Here is a 16176-nt window from a genome sequence, read left to right as displayed (position 1 = left end):
AGATCGTGGCGTGCATGTGCACGTTGAATCAAGCATATTTGATGTGGCTAACAAAACATAGCAGTTCATAGCATCACGTCAAACACAAGCCAATGGTGCAATTGGACCTCAACATTGTCCACTGTTAAATATAGCAGTCCATATAAGTACTCGAGCTGTGGCTGACCTAATAATCAACAACTGACCAACTCGGAATAGACGGGCATATAATAATACTAGATTAATCAATTTGCCACAATGACAACTGACAAGAAGATTACCCTTTACGCTAACAAGCTGTAAGTACCTGGTTAGTCAACAAAGCAGCAGCAACAGCAGCAGCAACAGCAGCAGCAGCAGCACATCTAACAGATTCAGTTCCCCCTTTGCAAATAGGGCATGGTTTGCACTTGAACTATCAGAATTACCCTATGAGTTTAAAGAGGTCGATTTGGGTAATAAATCCGAGGAGTTTCTAAAGGTATCTTCGACAGGCAAGATCCCCACAGTTTCAGTTGACGGAGTCAATTTTGTCGAGTCATCTGTTATCGTGCATCTTATCGCAGACCTGGCCCCTAAGAAGCTCCGAGGCGACGACGCAATTGCCACTGCCAAGAGTCTTCTCTGGGCCGACCGTTATTTCGAGGCCCTCAAAGGATTCTTCCAAAACACTCTACAAGCCAAATTCGCCTCAGAGCAGGAGCACGAGGCCGCCTTTTTCGACAGCCTGGACACTGTCCTGCAGTACCTCAACCACCCAAGCTCGACCACTCAAAACTTCCGTCCCCTTATCGGCGACGTCCTTATTGGTCCACACATCGCACGAATCCACCTCCTCATCGACCGCGGCGCCATTCCTACCTCCATCAACAAAAAACTCGCCTCCAACCCCAAATACGCCGACTACGTCCAATACGTGGCCAACCTCCGGGCCTCGCCAGCCTTCAAATCAACCTTCGACGAAGAAAAAGTATTTGCCCGTCTCAACCAGCGAATCCAGGCTAGTCTCGCCGCTGCTAACCAATAACTGTAATAATAAACCGGTGACGTTTTCCTGATGGGGGACCTGCCTCCGGCGGCTGGGGCTCCGCCCCAGACCCCGCTGCTCCTCTCGCTGCGCTCGAGTCGTTCCGTCTACGGTCCCAGCAACCTCCTGCGAAGCAGGAGCCACGGGGTCTGGGGCGCAGCCCCAGCCGCCGGAGGCACGAGAGCCCCTTTAGGGTCGAGAGGGCAGTTTCAGTTTCTGCTTGTCCTCTTCGAGGGAGAGGTTGAAGCTGATGGGACCGGCGTCGACGAACCGGATCGGGTGGGTGGTCAATGAGAGCGGGGTAGACAGATGGTATCGATGGCGGTCGGCCGTGATCCATGGAGACGGGTCGGGTGTTGTGGACGAGTCGGAGAGCGTGGTTGATTGTAATGGGTGTATGTGGGATGGGGCGTCGTCGGGTTTGAGTTCCATGATCAGAGTGAATGTGATATCAGCTGGCAGTTTGCCAAACGATTGTGACATGCCAGCCAGTGTCGCAAGACACGCTCGGTATTCTTCCAGCAGCGAGGTCCAGGTGACTGCGATGTTGTCGATACTGACGGTCTGCACCGACTCGGGCACTTCAGGGAAATCGCTGATATCCACTACAAATCGTTCTAACGGCGTGTTGGTCTTTTCCCGCAATATAACTATCGACAGTCTGCCAACACCGCCTTCCTTGATTCGACTCATACACGCCACGGCCATGTCCTCGATCCACTGGTTAACTCCTGGATGGCGACACTGGTGCAAAGCGATACCGTATTTCCGCACCGCACGAAACGTCTCTGGTGGATAAACTCCTCGTAGATACAGCACATTATGGACCAGAACAACCAGGAACTCGTGAAACGTGCCCAACAGCTCGGAAAACGAGCCGGGATGCTGCGACGACATGTCCTGAACAAACTAAATCTCCATGTCCCGATACCGGCTCTTCCTTGCATCTCATGCTCCTGCCGCCTCATCGTCGGATCGACACTGCTCCCCTGATACTGCCCAAACCGGCCAGCGGGCCATATCCCGGCGGGGGTCGCTGCCTCCGGCGGCTGGGGCTCCGCCCCAGACCCCGCTGCTCCTCTCGCTGCGCTCGAGTCGTTGCGTCGGCGGTGCCTGGGCCTTCGGGGGGTTTGTGGGTCCGCGCCTTCGGCGGTTGGGGCTCCGCCCCGGACCCTGGTTGCAACTCCAGCTTCGCTCGAGTCGGTCGTTGACGACCCCAGAGCGACTCCACTGCCCGACGCCCGACTCGAGCGAAGCGAGAGGAGCAACCAGGGTCTGGGGCGGAGCCCCAGCCGCCGGAGGCATGGCCACAGGTGTGTAATTAGGTCGATTACAGGATGTGTCTATCTACATTCCACTTGCGTTTGGGCAGGTGGTCGAGCGAGGCGACCGCATTTTTGACGGTACTGACGTTGTTGTCGAGGGTGATGAAGTAGTCGGCAATGACGCCGGCGAACCACCGTTTGCCACCGGGCTCGAACCAGCCCAAGTGGCCGCCGACCGAGGTGGTCACGAGGTATGTGTATGGGTTGACTTTGGCTTCGGCGTAGGGAATGCCCAGTTCTGAGACAACGGGGTCGTCGAGCGAGTTGAGGATTAGTGTGGGTGTGCGAATCGACGTCAATCGGTGCACACTGCTGCCGAGTCTATAGTAATCGGACGACGAGTCGAACCCGAAAAATGGCGCAGTGTACAGGTCATCGAATTCAGGAAGGGTGCGTGGTGACGGTTTGTTGAGTGCTCTCACAAAGTGCTCGTTATTAGAAAGCACGTCCTTGTGGTTCTTGACTAAACGAAGCAGGTTTTTGGTCATGGTTGGCGAGTACAGATTACGGCCAATGTATGTATTTTGCAGCTCAATACTGCTGACATTGAGATCCCAGGGGTTGGCGACACAACAGGCTCCTTCTAATTGAATGTCTGAACCCTCTTGACCAAGGTAGTTGGCCAACATCGATGCTCCAAGACTATATCCAACAGCATAGATTTTACGGTTGGGTTGGATTTCCCGGATCCGGTTGACAAAATTCCGGATATCTTCAGTGGCAGCACCACAGAACAATTGAGGTGTGGTGATCTTGGTTCGGTTACAGCCTCTACTGGTCAATACAAGACACTCGAAACGAGATCCTGCCTTGAAAATAAGCTGGTTGATGGTGGCTCGGACATACGATTCATGAGACCCACCAGTCAGCCCGTGAAGAGTAATTAGCAAAGGACGGGTTTCATTTGGATTCTCGAACTTGATAATCTCTTCAGGAGTCAAGTATCGTGTTCTAGACGGGAATTTAGGAAGATTGTCAGTAGGTTTATATTTAAGAGCCTCTTCCCATTCGGTTTTCGAGGTAGGAGTATTAATGACGTGGTCGACAGACACAGTAGCACCATTGTCCCAAGTCAACAATCGACGTCCGTAGTAAATTTGATCCACATTTTCGAAGTTTCCAGCAGCAGCATACATCGTTTGAAGATGGCCATTAAACAGAAGAGGACTATTCCAGAACCAGGTGTTGTCCTGGATCTCAGGAATGTGGTCCTCAATCAGCCTGTCCAACGAGATATACTCTCTATCGTAGCCCGAATCCTTGCTCAGTGGCAACTGAACAGGGTCCGCGGGCTTATAAGCCTTGACTGTCGAGTAAACCATTTCACCACCGTAAAAACGTAGACGTATTAACAGTTCAAATCAGATCAGATCAGATCACTTGAAAACCAACTACAGAAAACTAGAACTGCAGCAAAATCAGTGGGCAAGAGGTAGAAAAAGCAGTAAGACAGTTCACAAGTTAACCAAGCACGAGCTGAGTTGGTAACTGTACAAAGAGCAATAGAAATAGGTTAAACAATAGTTTAAAGGCGAGCCCAAAAGTTTATCTCGATAAGAGCGAAGCGGCTGTACCTAAGAACCAGGTCAAGGCGTCTAACTATGGCCGCGTCAGACCCAAATCTGTCGCAGGACCAGCAGAAACCGTTGAATCCACTGCATCTGCTCTGCAACGGACCACCGACCTACACTATAATCTCCTGCATGACCCTCTGCAGCGACCCGACTGCCGGAACAACTCTCTCCGACTGGTTCAGAGGGGTCTAAACGGGCTATGCCTCCGGCAGCTGGGGCTCCGCCCCAGACCCCGTAGCTCCTGCTTCGCAGGAGGCTGTTTCTGTTGTGACTGGGGAGGGGGAGGGGAGTGTGCCTCCGGCAGCTGGGGCTCCGCCCCAGACCCTGGTAGCTCCTGCGACCCCCGGCGAAAACGACTCGAGCGAAGCGAGAGGAGCCACGGGGTCTGGGGCAGAGCCCCAGCCGCCGGAGGCATACCCCTGGACCCTGCAGCAGGTCCTGCATGGTGCAAATGGCCGTTCCTGTATTTTAACGTTTCGAGTCGTGCCTGAGTGGGTTCGGGCAGGCAGTTCGTGAGTTGGGTTTGAAGTGGAGTGATTTTTGTGGCTCGGGAGGTTTTTTTAAGGTTGGTGAGGTACAAGGTTGCCTGGTGAATGATGAGAACGATGGGGGTTGGGACCGGGCAGGTAGCGGTGTCGGGTAGGGGTATGCAGGCAGAAATTAAGGTCACGAAAAATTTAACCGAGCTGATTGTGGATCCAGCCGATTCTCGGTGGATCGATCGTTCATCAGTGGTAACGCGGGGTAACGGGCCTCATTAGTTGCAAACGGTCTCTCCTGTATAAAATAAATAAAATACCAGCAGACGCTTGGGTCTCCCATGAAATAATATCACCAGTCGTTTCGAGATTTGTGTCAAGAATATTAACGGGGAATATTAATAGGAATATTATCACCGAATAATTCATCGGTAATAAGAAAATTGGGGGCACTCGTATCAAGAGTCATCTGACGAATATTATTCATAGGAATTATCAAGGATAATAATTGGTGATTGGAATATTCATAGGAAGATTATCAGGATAATAATTGGTAATTGAATAGTATCAAGGATAACAATTGGTACTGAATAACAGCAGGATAATAATTACTGTAGACTGATATTATTTTGGTGTGATATCAATAGCTGCAGTTGACACTGTCGTTAGGCAAATTATTATTTGAACGGCTATTATTATTTTATTATTTTTCAGACTGCAAAGAAATCAGATAATATTGGTTTTAGTTTTGATTTGATTATTTTGGTTATTGGATAATTATACGATGCTTTCCAGATCAGCGTTTCTTCATGGCCATAGCGCAGTTCGTGCTGCAACAGCTCGAACTGCCAGTCAACTCAGTACCAATGGTACTCGTACCAGTTTCCAGAATATATTTGTTCAGAGCCGTAACAGCCACTATAATTCGAAATCAGACGATGTCAATGCAAGACCTCCAGTGACAATTCCTCAACTACGGAAACTATACAAAAACAAGACCCCCATCTCCATGATTACTGCCCATGACTATATTTCGGGGATGTTGGCTGACCGAGCTGGCGTGGACATGGTTCTCGTAGGCGATTCACTAGCCATGGTTTCTATGGGCCATGAAAGTACTAGCGAGATTGATCTCAACGACATGGTATACCATACTCGAGCAGTATCTCGAGGAGTCAAATCGTCATTCCTGATTGCTGATCTGCCATTCGGGTCGTACGAAACAAGTCCTGAACAGGCGTTCGATTCGGCTGTGAAAATGATAAAAAAGGGCAATGCCCAAGCCGTGAAGATTGAAGGCGGCAAGGAATTATATCCTACTATTAAAAAGCTGACCGATTTCGGTATTCCTGTTGTTGGCCATATTGGACTTACTCCACAACGTCAGAATGCATTAGGCGGGTTCAGAGTTCAGGGAAAGACTGCCAAATCCGCTGTTGAGCTTCTTGAGAATGCATTGGCTATTCAAGAGGCCGGATGTTTTATCATGATCATCGAGGCTGTTCCCGACAAAGTGGGTTCTCTCATCACTGAGAAGCTCTCAGTTCCGACCATTGGCATTGGCGCTGGTCCCGGTACGTCTGGTCAAGTGCTGGTCCAGCTCGACATGCTCGGTGGTTTCGATGCTTTTGTGCCCAAATTCCTGAAAAGATACTCTAACTACCTCGAAACAAACGTCAACGCCATCAAAACCTACAGCGACGAGGTCAAGTCCCACCAGTTCCCCTCCACCGAGCACACCTACTCCATCACAGACGACGAGTTCGCCAAGTTCCAGGACCTCGTGGCCAAAAAGGGCTACTAACCCGCTATCTAATCTTCTTTGCATTGTAAATAAAAACTGTGAACTACTAGTGTCGGACTGCCTCCGGCGGCTGGGGCTCCGCCCCAGACCCTGGTTGTGCTCGCTTCGCGAGCTTTGCGGGGGTGTGTAACTCGCATTCCGAACCACCTCGTCGCAGTCGGAGTGTATCATATGGCTTGGTACTATAGCTATTGTGTTGCGTAGTGCGTGTTGAGTGAAATCTATCTAGTCTCTGTTCTTCATCTATTACTCCGGGAGAGGGGTATGGGACTCTTTGGAATCTTCTTTAAAGGTTTAAAAACAAAAAACAACTCATTAATGACGAGGTGGAGAGGGAAACGATGTGAAAAATCGTTTACGTGACTGCCCTGTTAATAAAAAGTCGTCGCTTAGCAAAGCCATGGTTAGCCATTTTGGCCAAAGCTCCGTCATCACTTTAGACGGTTGTCTCATTGAAGAAGTGAATTTAAAAAAAATTGGATGGGCTTTTTCCTTGTAAGCCTTGAAAGTTGATAACCTGGCCGCTGAACCATTTTCTCGTATATTAGTTGGAATGTTGATTTAATGATGAATCCAGTTCAGTCAGATATTGTTGAAATCTAAAATAGCCAAAGTAAGCAGCCTGAAATCAGTTAAATACGAGGATGGTTCTGGGATTTGATATTGTTTGAATGGTATTAATTGTGTATAGCACTTAAAAGATTTATTGATAATTGGAGAAATAGTATCTTCACTAGGTCTGTCTTTATTAATAAATGCTGGAGAGCGTTGAAGAGAAGATTTTGTATGTTACACAATAAACAGATCTAGGATTAAAGGAATCCACTAGCCAGGATCCGTGAATCTCGAGCGAAGTGAGCAACAGGGTCTGGGGCAGCGCCCCAGCCGCCAGAGGCCGCCGTCTGATACCTCTGAGATCTAAGAGTTTCGTGGTTTATGTTACACAATAAATAGAGCCAGTACTGGACCAGCACAGTCCGTCCTTGCGCAGGCGAGGGGACCGTGACGTTCGAGCGAAGCGAGCTACGGGGTCTGGGGCAGAGCCCCAGCCGCCGGAGGCAGAGCCCCCTAGTCCATGAGCAGACAGTGTCCGTCACGGATGTACTTTTTCCTTCCGTGGCTGGCATCGTCGTTGTCGAGTCGGAATACCATGGTTCGGCCGAACTCGGGGGCGATGACGCTGTGCTCGATGTTTTCGCGTTTGGCAATGGCGTGGAGTTTTTCCCGTGGTTCGAGGAAATGTTCGTCTGAAAGAACAAATGTTCCCCAGTGTACACCGATCATTTTGTGTGCACCGAGATCTTTCATCACCTGAATGGCCTCATAAGGATCGATATGCTGTGGTCGAAGATGCCATCGTGGTGTATACGCTCCACAGGGCAACATGGCCACCTGACAGCCTCCACCAAACACCTTTTGGATACCAGTGAACAGATCAGGTGAGTATCCAGTGTCGCCAGCATGATAGAAGATGGGCTTATTATGGTTCAGCACCATGAATGAACACCAGAGTGTGTCATTCGAGTCGACCATCTTTCGACCAGACCAGTGCATAGCAGGTGTACATGCCACCTCCCATCCAGAAACAGGCTGTGGTGAGGTCTTTTTCACAACATTGTTACCATTCGTACTACCATTAGTAGTCTCTTGGTCGGTAATCTGGTTAGTAACAGAAGTTTCTCCTCCAAAAGGAAGTCGAATCTTCTGCCACCAGTCCAACTCACGGTAATTCGTGATACCTCGTTTCTCTAAGTGACTTCCGACACCGACTGGAACAATCCAAAGAGCATCATTGCCTATCTCGTCAGCCACTTCGAGCTCTAGATGATCAGGATGATCGTGCGAGACAAGCACTACATCAACCTTTGGTAAGTCTTTAACACCACATGGAGGAGGCGAGATTCGTTTCGGTCCAACATATTGCGAAACTAGATGTTCACCTAAACATGGGTCTGTAAGCATATTGAATCCTGGAAACTGAACAAAAGCACAACTCTGACCTAACCATGTAAGAGTAAGACGGTTATTGACATCTGGTAATAAATCCGAACCACTGTCAACTTCCAAATCACCTCCTCCAATACGTCCATGACAATGTCCTATTGGCCTGTCGTCATGAGACTTTTCCTCGCCAGATTGACTTCTAGTAACATTACCTCCGCCATTGACATTATTCCTGACGAGATCATTCAAATCAAGAACAGTATCACCTTCCCTGCCATTTCTGCTTCTGTTGTGATACTCCTTTGCATTTCGGAACAACAGGTCAAAATCAGGCATTCTCGTGGGTAGCACCTTAGATATTAGCTGGGGATCTAATGGAACTCCTCCTCTAGGTTTGGCATGAAACAGTTCGGTGATTCTACAATAAATGAATTCAAAAACAGTCTGAGTCCGATACTCCTGAAATGGATTTACATACTTGCCAGCCACAATCATAGATCCGAACTTAGTTCCTGGCCAGTCTGCCTTCTGGCCCTCTTCCAGATCACTCTCGACCAATTTAACTCGTGCACGTTCGGAGATTTCATAGCTCGTTCTCAGCTGGATATAGGTCGAATACGCAGTATATGCTACCACGATACCAATCCCCGTACGGGCTTTCACGCCCAACATGACAAACCGTCTGGACCAATCCCGACTCTCTAAACCTCGAATTACTCTGGATCAAACCCAGAATTCCAAAAAAATATAAAGAAAACCAAAAAAAGTGAATGTCCTCTAAGTCCACACAATCGAATCGAACCTCGCTGCCAAAAATCGACAACGACCAATTCCGGTCACCACTACACTTCCTCGGAGAGACACTTCACTGCGACATGCGTCGAGCATCAAAAAAATATTTAATTCTAGACGCATATTGAATGCACGTGATATCAACCTTCTCCCGGCTCGGTCCATCTCAGTTCCGCTCCACACATTTACTGGGCTCCAAATCTGCCAGCGACTCGTATATAAATCTGCTGCAGCGCCACTACCAACTTCTCTGGCCTCTGGAACCTTTTCCCTGGCCTGACTCCCCCTCCGGTATCCAGGGTCCAGTCAGCCGATCCTCGCAGATACCCATACTTCGTCAGTTGCCACTTTCTGGACGGGTTCTGCCTCCGGCGGCTGGGGCTCCGCGCCAGACCTCGCTGCTCCTCTCGCTGCGCTCGAGTCGGACGTCTACGGTCCCAGCAACTGTGCAAAGCAGGAACAATCATGGTCTGGGGCGGCGGAGCCCCAGCCGCCGGAGGCAGTCGTCCAAGTACGCTATGTTACAGGTCTTATTAGTGTATATGCAATAAATTAGGGAGCGGAGCGGGTGCTATGCGAGCTTCATCGTCTGTTTGGCCTTTTCGTAGACGAGATAGCTGATGCTGACGGCCGGAGCGACCTTGGCTAGATTGGGTCCGAGTCCGCGGAACAGGCCCCGGTATCCGTCTCGTTCCACTGTTTTTCGTAACACGTCTCGGAAGCCTTTGTAGTGGTACGGGTGCGCTGCAGTGCCCTGTGCTTGTAATCTCGTTCGGAGAAGGTTCACCGGGTACACGGCAGACGCTCCAAGACTGCCACTGAGGGCTCCCATGGTGAGAACGATAATGTTCGCGGGTTTCACTTCGCTGGGGTCAACATTGAGTTTCGTGGCTTGGTTGTTGATATATGCTTTCTTCATAGCAGAGAATATACCGAGATCTAGAGCGGCAAATGGAAAGATTCCAAGCACTCCAACATGCAGTCCGCGGTAGAAAATACCGATGCCTCCTTCCGACAAAGTGTTTCTGACAGTCTGAAGCAACAGCTGGTTACCTCGTAAAGGCGAAAACTGGGCTGAACATTGCACTCGAAATTTCAATGTGTCGATAGGATACACAGTCAATTGAGCGGCCATTCCTCCTAATCCTCCAGATACAAATGTTGACAGACGAGAGAGCTCCGAGGGATCAGAAACACCCTCAATTTGTGCAAACAACCGCTTGGCTGCTTCAAATGTACCGAATTTCATCGCCGACTCGGGGAATACTTTGACCACATTCAATCCGTTACCTACGAAAAATGCCCGAATGCCTCCTTGTGCCCACAGATGTTTCAAAGCTGCTATCAGTGGACTGCCCTGTGGAGAAATGGGGATATTTTTCCCTCCTTTCAATAATGATTTACCTGCTGATGAAGATGCTGCTTTTAACACTGTTTCTTTCGCAGCTTGTGCCGTGGCAGCAGTTGCTGCTGATTTGGCTGCTGGAGGTGCTCCACTAGTGGCAATCAGGTATACTTTTAACCGATCAAACGGAGCTGTACAGGTTCTTGATACTACACCAGCCAATCCACCAGCCAAAAAGTATCCAATGCCGTTGGATGATTCACTATTAAGTAAAACATCACCTTCAGAAGAAAGATCCAGTTCTTCAATGAAGAACATATATGCAGATTTCAGAGGAGACTCGTGAAGATCGAATTTAGGAATAAATGTCAGTTGCTCTTTCCAGTCGTCCAGTGATATATAACCGTCGTCATCCGAGTCTATAGCATTGAATAATACTTCTAATTTCTCATCATCGATTTCGAAATCGGCGTCATTAAGTGATTCGAAACCTCTTTTTAGGTCCTCGATCCCCAATAACCCATCGTTATTAGAATCTAGGTTTTTGAACGACTTTTCTAGAAGTGCTTCGGTAGTGTTGACATAGTTTTTAAATGATGCATAAGTGATTTTTTCCAGGGGATACGGGTATGATGGTGTAGCGTCTGGACCGGTTGTTTGTGGATGTATAGTAATAGTGCTTGTGCCACTTCCGCTAGTACTGACATTAGCACTTTCAATGTTGTTGGAATTGGCGTTAATGGCATTACTGGAGCCACCGGTTGGACTGCTTCCAGTACCAGCACGGTTTATGATATCAGCATTTGCATTGTTATTGTCTTTTTCGTCTCCACATTGAATCATGGCTTCTAATAACTGATTCACAGCATCGTCTAACCCGTCAAAGTCCTGATACCGTTCAACCATGAAATCAGCGAGATTCTCAGCGTCGATTACATTTTTACCCTCAACATCCAGCTCCTCGAACAGTTGCCTGATCCGTGCTTCTTTGCTAGAAGCATTCTCATCTTCTGTCATTTTCAAAAGTCGACTTGATTATCATAGGTTATGTCGATGCAAGGCTATTACAAATTGTAACCGTTTTATTTGTGGTTTTCCGATACTCCAATGCTCCTCAACCAATTCAATAGTGTAAACAATAGTCAAGTCAAAAGCGAAGCTAATAGTGAAAGTCGATAAGCTTCCAAAAATCTTTATAGCCGTAATAATCAATCGGTTAGATGTTGGAAGGTATGCAAAATCAAATGCAAATAGTGTTGCAGTGTTTGAAACAACAATTAGAATATGAGGCTTCGTCTAATAAATAAAAGTTTAAACACATGTAATGGCACCCAGATCCAGTGTGATGAGTGTGAATTGTGTTTTTTTACTCTCGATTGTGTTGATTCCGCGATTGCCTCGTCAGTTTAATCAGCTCCTGAACAAGCAGCCAGCAATCAGCCAAATTATCTAATATCAATTGTTAGAAAAATTAAGGTTACTGTGGAACACAAGCGGAGATCTGCTACTATGTCAGCTCTGTATGTTTATTGGTGATGAAAAAATCCACTGTAAACTCGCGCGCGGTTATCGGTCGGCAGGTCGGCCACTTTAGTGAAGCTGTGTAGATCGGGACCGGCGGATAAAGGGATAGAGAAAGGGATGGTTTGCGGATGGCCTTAGAATCTTGGTTCTGTCTCTCGAAAATTTGAAGTGTTTTATCGAACGAAGATACTGGAGTCTCTGAGCAAGGATTATGAAGTCAGAATGGAAACCAAGAGCCAAAATTCTGGACCGCTGGTGTAAGTTGACTGGCCTATGACGACCCGTACATTTACGCTTACGCATGATTGCTGTGTGATAAGATATGGGTTAGGACGCTGAAATTTATCTGATCTTCAGTGATTCGAGCATTGAGTTTATTGATATTCGCTTGATTGACATCGACTTAATTCAAAACGGTCTGGTTGACCAGTGACTGAATATAAAATGTCGGGGATTCTGGTCCAGGCAAACAGTCTATTACAGGCTTCACGAGTATCTAAACAAGCTCTTTTGTTTAATAGAGTAGCGACATCTGTTGCTAAACGGCGTATCGCTCTTGACGCCAGTCTCAGAAGCGAGCTTGAAAAGGCACCTCGTCATGATGTTGTTGTAGTAGGAGGCGGTCATGCTGGTTCTGAAGCATGTGCTGCTGCTGCTCGAACAGGTGCAAACACAGTTTTGGTAACTCCAAAACTTTCAAATATCGGAGTCTGTTCTTGTAATCCTAGTTTCGGTGGTATTGGAAAGGGCATTTTAATGAGAGAAATAGACGCTTTAGACGGTGTATCTGGTCGGATTGTCGATAAAGCCGGTATCTGCTTTCAGACATTAAACAAATCGAAAGGACCAGCTGTATGGGGTCCTAGAGCCCAGATTGACCGGAAAATCTACCAGAGAGAAATGCAGCATGAGCTAGAAAACTACGGACCCAACCTAAGCATCATCCAAGGAGCAGTTAAAGACGTTATTATCGACTATAATCCATCGCCGTCTAGTAATCAACCAACTGATTCCACTACTATAGCCACTTCTGATACTTCTTCTATCCCTAATGAAGGACCAACTGTATGTGGTGTTATTCTCGAGGATGGTCAGGTATTGGCAGTTCCAAAAGTCATTATCACCACGGGTACTTTCCTGTCCGGAGAAATTCACATTGGTTTGACAGTTTACCCAGCTGGACGGATTGGAGAAGATGCCACATTTGGTCTCAGTAAGACGTTAAAAAGTGCTGGATTCCAAATGGGGCGTCTTAAAACTGGAACTCCTCCACGTTTGGAGCAGTCGTCTATTGACTATACGGGTCTCAGAATCCAACCTGGTGACGACGTTCCTACTCCATTCAGTTTTATGAATGATGACATTGCATTGGTAAATGACCAAAGGGTCTGTCATTTGACACATACCAACGAGAAAACACACGAAATCCTGCGTAATAATCTAGATAAGTCGATTCATATCCGAGAAACTGTTAAAGGACCAAGATACTGTCCTTCAATTGAAAGTAAAGTGATCAAATTCAGCGAAAAAAAGGCACATCAAGTATGGTTAGAGCCCGAGGGTCTAGATAGTAATCTTGTATACCCCAATGGCATAAGTGTTTCTATGCCACCTGAAATCCAGTATGAAATGTTGAAAACAATCCAGGGTCTGGAGAATGTGAAAATGGTTCAACCTGGATATGGTGTAGAATATGACTATGTTGATCCCAGAGAGTTGAGACCCAGTCTTGAAACGAAACGCATCAGTGGATTATATCTTGCTGGTCAGATCAATGGAACTACCGGGTACGAAGAAGCAGCTTCGCAAGGAATCATTGCTGGAATCAACGCCGGAAGAGCTGCCACTAACCGAGAACCGTTTATGATCAAGAGAAACCAGGGATATATAGGAGTTCTCATTGACGATTTGGTCACCATGGGAGTAGAAGAGCCTTATCGAATGTTTACATCAAGATCCGAATTCCGATTCACTGTCCGGTCTGATAATGCCGACCTTCGACTGACCGAGATCGGTCGTTCTCTCGGTGTTGTTGGAGATGACCGTTGGGCTCGATACGTGAACGATAAACAGCAGTACGACGAAGCGAGAAAACTGCTGATTTCCGAGAACCATACTCACAGCTCCTGGTCTAAAAAGATTCTCAAACCATTCAAATGGGGTTCAGACCCCCATAAACGAACAGGCTACGAAATCCTTCGAGTCCGTGAACTTGAAGGAACCGATCTTATCCCAGCCATTCCTGCCCTGTCGAACATCTCCGGCAAAGTGCTGAAACAGGTGGAAATCGATGCCAAATACCACCCCTACATCAGCCGCGAGCTGTCCATGATCCGATCCCTTCAAGCAGACGAACAACTGGAGATTCCCCGCGACATGGACTACTCCAAACTGCAATCACTCTCCAACGAATCACGTTTCCTTCTCGAAAAGATCCGTCCCGAGACCCTCGGCCAAGCCCGCCGAATCCAGGGAGTCACTCCCGCTGCCTGTGTCGACATCTTCCGGTTCGTCAAATCGTACAGGGTCTAATGTACATACTCTATTTATTCACTAACGCTTTTTCTACGGGTGTGTCTCCGGCGGCTGGGGCTCCGCCCCAGACCCTGGTTGCTCCTGCTTCGCAGGAGATTGCCCCGACCGTCGACGAAGACGACTCGAGCGGAGCGAGAGGAGCTACGGGGTCTGAGGCAAGGCCCCAGCCGCCGGAGGCGCGGCTTACCCCCTGAGCCAGCCGCTCCCCGGGTTATACATGAATTGGTCATCCGTGAACTTCTCCACAATTCAGCTTTTGGATCCAGAATGAGTGTGGCTCTGAGGGGTATAAGGGCGAGATCCAGGCTCGGTGCCGGGCTGGCTCGAAGCTCGGTGTTGAGATTGACTGCTCGTGGATCGCTTGTGACAATAATGGACCAGAATCGGTCGAACTCGACGTCCCAGCAGCAGCAACAGCAGCAGCAGTCGTCAAATCCGCAAATGGCATTCCCATGTCTCGATAAATTAGAGACGAGAACCAGTTCGTACGAATTCGGTCCTGAACCGTCGTATGCAAAAGTGGTTTCTGGGTACGAGGTTTATCATAGCAGCGAACGGCTTGATCTCGACTACGGTGGGACCCTGCAAGAGTTCGATATCGCTTACGAGACTTGGGGGACACTGAATAGTGAAAAGTCGAATGCGATTCTTCTTCATACAGGATTGTCTGCATCTTCTCATGCTCGATCGCACGCAAAGAATACGAAACCAGGCTGGTGGGAGAAGTTCATTGGTCCCGGCCTCAGTATAGACACTGACAAGTTTTTTGTCATTTGCACCAATGTGCTTGGTGGCTGTTATGGATCCACAGGCCCTTCGTCTATTGATCCAGCTGACAATAACAGATATGCTACGAGATTCCCTATTTTGAGTATAAATGACATGACTCGTGCCCAACAGAGACTAGTAACCCAGCATTTGGGCATCTCGAAACTGTATGCGTCTGTAGGTTCATCTATGGGTGGTATGCAATCATTAGCTCTTGCTAGTGAATTCCCCGACCTGGTTGGCCGAGTGGTATCTATTTCTGGGTGTGCTAGATCGCATCCAAGTTCGATTGCCATGAGACACACCCAACGTCAAGTTCTCATGGCAGATCCAAACTGGAAACGAGGGTTTTATTATGATGGAGTACCTCCTCATGTAGGAATGAAACTCGCTCGTGAAATCGCCACTATCACTTATAGATCCGGTCCAGAATGGGAAAACAGATTCGGTCGTGATAGAGCTGACCCCAGAAAAGCGCCTGCATTATGTCCCGATTTTCTTATTGAGACGTATTTAGATCACCAGGGCGAGAAGTTCTGTTTGGAATATGATCCCAACTCTCTTTTATATGTGTCAAAGGCCATGGACCTTTTTGATCTTGGTAAAACCAATAGTGAAAGAACAAGAGCCACTCGGTTAGTTGCATCTCAAAGAGCCCCTAGCGAAGATTCCGGAGCCAACTCGCAATGTAGTCTTCCTGATACCCCCTATGAAGAACAGCCACGGGAGTCTGCAATTGTGACTGGCAAAGATGATCTCGTTCAAGGAATGAAGACCATGTCGCATCTGCCCACACTTGTCATCGGAGTGGCATCAGACATTCTTTTCCCAGCTTGGCAACAGAAAGAAATCGCCGAGGTACTTCGTGAGGTCAGTCCCACACCCGAGCTGATCCAACACCTCGAGCTCGGCAACGATATCAGCCTCTTCGGTCACGACACCTTCCTCCTCGACGTCGAGCATGTCGGTGGCCCCATCAAGAGATTCCTAGAATCATAATGTGTATATAACGAAACAACTGACGACCCTACACCTCAACTCCATCCTGTCTCCGACAAGATTAACCACCATCCAAACCCC

At 48.1% G+C, this 16176-nt stretch overlaps 7 protein-coding genes across 7 annotated transcripts; 3 read left to right on the top strand and 4 right to left on the bottom strand.

The window, feature by feature from the left end:
- Nucleotides 1-1195: 1195 nt before the first annotated feature.
- Nucleotides 1196-1903, bottom strand: REV7 (Rev7p; the record flags this gene model as incomplete). The annotated part of the gene is made up of 1 exon (XM_018879401.1): nt 1196-1903. The coding sequence occupies one exon, from the start codon at nt 1901-1903 to the stop codon at nt 1196-1198; it is 708 nt and encodes a 235-aa protein (XP_018737321.1).
- Nucleotides 1904-2336: 433 nt separating this feature from the next.
- On the bottom strand, nt 2337-3653 carry AWJ20_2456 (putative carboxylic ester hydrolase; the record flags this gene model as incomplete). Its single annotated transcript, XM_018879400.1, has 1 exon — nt 2337-3653. One exon carries the CDS (start codon nt 3651-3653, stop codon nt 2337-2339), a length of 1317 nt encoding a protein of 438 aa, XP_018737320.1.
- A 1515-nt stretch (nt 3654-5168) lies between these two features.
- ECM31 (3-methyl-2-oxobutanoate hydroxymethyltransferase) lies at nt 5169-6188 on the top strand (the record flags this gene model as incomplete). The annotated part of the gene is made up of 1 exon (XM_018879399.1): nt 5169-6188. One exon carries the CDS (start codon nt 5169-5171, stop codon nt 6186-6188), a length of 1020 nt encoding a protein of 339 aa, XP_018737319.1.
- Nucleotides 6189-7256: 1068 nt separating this feature from the next.
- On the bottom strand, nt 7257-8804 carry FMP30 (Fmp30p; the record flags this gene model as incomplete). The annotated part of the gene is made up of 1 exon (XM_018879398.1): nt 7257-8804. The coding sequence occupies one exon, from the start codon at nt 8802-8804 to the stop codon at nt 7257-7259; it is 1548 nt and encodes a 515-aa protein (XP_018737318.1).
- A 691-nt stretch (nt 8805-9495) lies between these two features.
- SAL1 (Ca(2+)-binding ATP:ADP antiporter SAL1) lies at nt 9496-11286 on the bottom strand (the record flags this gene model as incomplete). The annotated part of the gene is made up of 1 exon (XM_018879397.1): nt 9496-11286. One exon carries the CDS (start codon nt 11284-11286, stop codon nt 9496-9498), a length of 1791 nt encoding a protein of 596 aa, XP_018737317.1.
- Nucleotides 11287-12237: 951 nt separating this feature from the next.
- MTO1 (Mto1p) lies at nt 12238-14325 on the top strand (the record flags this gene model as incomplete). Its single annotated transcript, XM_018879396.1, has 1 exon — nt 12238-14325. The coding sequence occupies one exon, from the start codon at nt 12238-12240 to the stop codon at nt 14323-14325; it is 2088 nt and encodes a 695-aa protein (XP_018737316.1).
- Nucleotides 14326-14595: 270 nt separating this feature from the next.
- Nucleotides 14596-16095, top strand: MET2 (homoserine O-acetyltransferase; the record flags this gene model as incomplete). Its single annotated transcript, XM_018879395.1, has 1 exon — nt 14596-16095. One exon carries the CDS (start codon nt 14596-14598, stop codon nt 16093-16095), a length of 1500 nt encoding a protein of 499 aa, XP_018737315.1.
- Between the last annotated feature and the right edge of the window lie 81 nt (nt 16096-16176).

This window comes from Sugiyamaella lignohabitans, chromosome B (assembly GCF_001640025.1).
Source record: "Sugiyamaella lignohabitans strain CBS 10342 chromosome B, complete sequence".
Classification (NCBI taxonomy): domain Eukaryota; kingdom Fungi; phylum Ascomycota; class Dipodascomycetes; order Dipodascales; family Trichomonascaceae; genus Sugiyamaella; species Sugiyamaella lignohabitans.
The sequence above is the reverse complement of the archived record's forward strand: the minus strand, read 5'-3'. Positions and strand labels throughout refer to the sequence as shown.